We start from the raw sequence: 4,602 nt of genomic DNA on the forward strand, positions 1-4,602 counted from the left end.
TGAGTAGCATAACAAACGAATGAAAATAAAATTGATGAAAAGTAAAAATTTTCATAAAAATGATATATTACAAATTGTTTTTCATTATATTTGTAGATTTATGGATATAATACTATTGAAGATGATAAAAAAAAAAAAAAAAATTATTTTATTTTATATTACAACTATTAGAATGGTTAAAAATTGCATACATTTTATTGAATTAAAAAAAAAACAAAGAAAAAAAATATATATCTTAAAATTTACTGCATCTACTTTTATTTAATCTATTTACATTTATTTCATTTCACTTGATTTTTAACATAACTATCATAATTAGAATTTAAGTTAAAATTATCATATATGTAACATATATAATTTAATAAATATTATCTATAATAGTTTTTACATTTGTTATAATTATTGTTATTATAACTTAAAATTCGCTATATTTAAAAATATTTTTTTTCATAATTGCTATTGTTGCTTTTTAACATATTTATGTAGAAACTTTTAGCAATATATGTACACATATTTTTGCTTTAATTATATATCATTAAGTTATAAAAATGATAACTTCATTGTATTGTTTATTTTTATTGAGATTTATATATTATTATTACTTAAATTATAAAAAGTAAGATGATTTTTATATTTATTTAAATTTCTTTTTTTTTTCAGATTTTTATTGTCATATATTTCAAATTATATATCTGAAAAAGGTAGTTAACACCTAGCTGTGAATTTATAAATTAAAATGCATTTCATTAATTCTAAAATTTAATTTCTCCAAACAATATATTGTTATGTAAGAAATTGAATCATAATTAAAATAAATTCAAATTTATGTAAATTACATTTTTATTACTGTTTTCATTAAAACCACCATTATACCCATAAATGTAAATAAGATTATGATACCTTGTTTTTATTTTTTTCAATATTTATTGCTATATATCATAAATTTTTTATCAAATATATTTTAGTGGTTGTATGTTAAAATTGTTTATGTTAATAACACTTTATAATTATAACGTATATCCAATATCTTAATTACATATTATTTATAAACATCCTGCATTAATATTAAATCAATTTATGTATCTTACGATATTAATGGTCATTATACCAGTCACTTTTAGAATTGATACAAATTAAATTACATAATTTATTAATATAAATAACATTAAAGAATTGAAATATTCGATAATCATGATATTCACCAATATAATATGTTTATCATTACACTTATTTTTACTTTTATTATCATTTAAAAAAAAATTTTATTTTTTTTTTTTAAAATTTTTTTATATCTTTGAATCTTCAATTCATTCAGAATAAACATAACTATTTTTAAATTAATACATTAATATTAAATAAATTAATTTTCTATAATTGTAGTTTATTTTTATCATTTATTTAGAAACTTCACACAATTTTTTTTATTACAGAAATAATTTCGATATTTCAGTAAAAAAGCAAACTTTATAAAAAAAGTATATCTAATTAATATTTTTAATTTCAAAAAAAAAATATTTTTTTAGTTAATATTTTTAAATTCATTATATTTACGCTATATAATTTATTATATTAAGTATAAAAATTTAAAAAAAATAGTTATAATAAATTATTAATCATTTACATAAGCTAATGCAAAATTATACAATAATATTAAAAAAATAAAATGAAATAATCATTGCTCAAGTAATATTTTAAAATAAAGTTCTCTTTCTCTTTCTCTCTCTCTGTATATATATATATATATATGGATAAAAAAAAATTATAAATGTTTAATTAAAAGTAATATTTACACATATTATATATTATATTATATTATATTTTTTATTCTTATGTAATAATAATTCAAACCAAAAATATATAAATAGAAGCATATAATTACAAAAAATAAAAATAAAAAACATGAAAATAAGATAAATATTAGTAGTATGTAAGTAAAATAGAAGAATAGTTATGTAAATGTAAATTAAAATAAAAATAATACTATAAAAACTATTATTTTATATAAAAATATAAATATGTAAATATATAAAATAAAAGCAAACAACAATTACATATAGAAAATGAGAAATAATATGCCTAGAAGATTCAAGGAATGAAGTTAAAGCAATTTAAAATTGTAATAATTTTTTTATTCTTTATTTTTTTTATTTAGTTTTATAGCATATTACAATTCACATTTTATTTTATTAAATATGAAATATATAAATCCTATGTTTATATAAAAAATTTATTTGAAATTCTAAAAATATGCATTCTTTATTTACGAAAAAAAATAAAAAAAAAAATTAGTTTTTTAAGATATATCTATTTAAGATTCATCTAAAATTAAAAGATCATAATGAAAAACATAACTTCCTTTTATGAATACAGTATAATGATATATTTCCTACAAGTGCACTTTATATTTAACTAATCCTTTTTTATTATATTTAATTTTATTATATCTAATAAGATTCCGTTAAAAATAGTAAACGACAAAATAAAATACATTATTATAAAATAATAAAAATTACTTCAATAGAAAACAAATAAGCTAAAGTTTTGAAAGTAAGTATTTGAATAATAAAACTATAGAAAAGAAAAAAAAATCAACTAATAAAAAAAAAAAAACTGTTAGTATGTTTAATTATTACATAAATATAAAACAAAAACTTAAAAATGTCATCAAAAAAAAAAAAGAAATAAAAAAAAAATAAAAACGTATTTATAGAATATGTATCTATTTTGTTGTAATATTTATTTTTCGTTATTACCATAATCCTTCTAATGTTAAATTTAAATTAACTTCACATTTTTTATTGAATTAGTAATAATTATCATAATAAATTAAACGAGGATAAAATTGCATGGTTTTAATAAATAATTTTCAAAAAAAGAAAAATAAATAGTTATAATAATATCTAAATTAATATTACAAATCCATAATTTAGTATTATTGAAAATTGAAACAATTTTAAACTTGAATTAACAATTTCCACATCAGTATTATTCTATAAATATATTAATATGAAAACGTTAATTTTATTTTTAAAAATTACAACATTCTTTCTTTTAATATGGATGTATCAATGTTTTTATAAGGTAAGTTAGAATTTTTACAAAAATACACATATACATATATTTTATTTCTAATTATTTTTAATATTTCATTTGATTTTCTATTCTAACAATAGAAACATTCTTTTGAAAAATTTTTATTTAATCCATAGTGTTATTCCAATAAAACATTGGTTGATAAAAATATATTGCAAACAAAAAATAAGTTAAAATATGAAAGAGTATTAACAGAGGGTGACATAGCAGGAAAAAAGCAAACTTACGGTGAAGAATGCCTAGAAAAATATCCATTGGATAATAAAAAAAACAAATGGGAAAATCCAGTTCGATACGAGAATCCGTACGATCATTGGAATAAAGTCATTACTCCATTTTTGCTGGAAAAATTTAATAAAGAAACAAGTGGAATGGACCCTAAATGGAGAGAACAAAAATGGAATAATGAATGGAATAAAATTTCAGCTAATAAGGTGAATGATCTCTCTTCAATATTTCATCGAAGTGATATTACAGAAGAAGAAAAAAAAAAATTAATTTTTCCTGTTATGGGTGAACTTTTCTCAGAATTTCGGAAATTTATAGATGAATGTAAGAAAGAGATGATAGACAATAAAGCAGAATCCGAATCTATGAAAGAGATGATAGACAATAAAACAGAATCCGAATCTAAAAAAGAGATGATAGGAAATAAAACAGAATCCGAATCTAAGAATGAGATGACAGACAATAAAACAGAATCCGTATATAAGAATGAGATGACAGACAATAAAACAGAATCCAAATCTAAGAATGAGATGACAGACAATAATACAGAATCCAAATCTAAGAATGAGATGACAGACAATAAAACAGAATCCGAATCTAAAAAAGAAATGATAGGCAATAAAATAGAATCCGAATCTAAGAATGAGAAGGGAAAAAATAAAACAAAAAATAAGAAATCAAATATTTTGAAATTTTTTTTTAAGAGGTTTGATAACCATTAAGAAAATAAAAATTAATGTTTTAACAGAGAATATAGGTATTAAACAAAATTGTCATAATAAAAAAGTTCTATTAAGAAAAATGTTGTATTAAAAAAATTCTCATAATAACAAAGTTGTATTAAGATAAAAATTGTATTTAAAAAAAAGTATTAAAAAAAGTGTTATAATAAGAAAGTTGTGTTAATTAAAAAATAATATTAAAAACAGTGTTAAAAAAAAAGTATTAAAAAATAAAAATTGTACTAAGAATAAAAAAGAAAAAAGTAATAATATAAAAAATTGTTAAAAATTTGTAATACAAAAACAGTTACATTAAAAATAAAATTATATTAAGATAAAAATAATAATAAAAAAAAAGTTGTATTAAAAAAAAAATATCCTAAGAATAAAGAAGAAAAAATAAATAATAAAAAAATTGTTAAAAATTTGTAATACAAAAACAGTTACATTAAAAACAAAGTTGTATTAAGATAAAAATGATAATAAAAAAAAAGTTGTATTAAAAAAAAAAATGTCCTAAAAATAAAGGAGAAAAATATAATAATAAAAAAGGTGTTAA

General features: G+C 17.2%; 1 protein-coding gene across 1 annotated transcript; it reads left to right on the plus strand.

Moving 5' to 3' along the window:
- Positions 1-3,006: 3,006 nt before the first annotated feature.
- PGAL8A_00264800 (fam-g protein) lies at positions 3,007-4,043 on the plus strand (the record flags this gene model as incomplete). The annotated part of the gene is made up of 2 exons (XM_028671397.1): positions 3,007-3,081; positions 3,210-4,043. 2 exons carry the CDS (start codon positions 3,007-3,009, stop codon positions 4,041-4,043), a joined length of 909 nt encoding a protein of 302 aa, XP_028528054.1.
- Between the last annotated feature and the right edge of the window lie 559 nt (positions 4,044-4,602).

Source organism: Plasmodium gallinaceum, assembly GCF_900005855.1.
Source record: "Plasmodium gallinaceum strain 8A genome assembly, contig: PGAL8A_v1_76, whole genome shotgun sequence".
NCBI lineage: Eukaryota > Apicomplexa > Aconoidasida > Haemosporida > Plasmodiidae > Plasmodium > Plasmodium gallinaceum.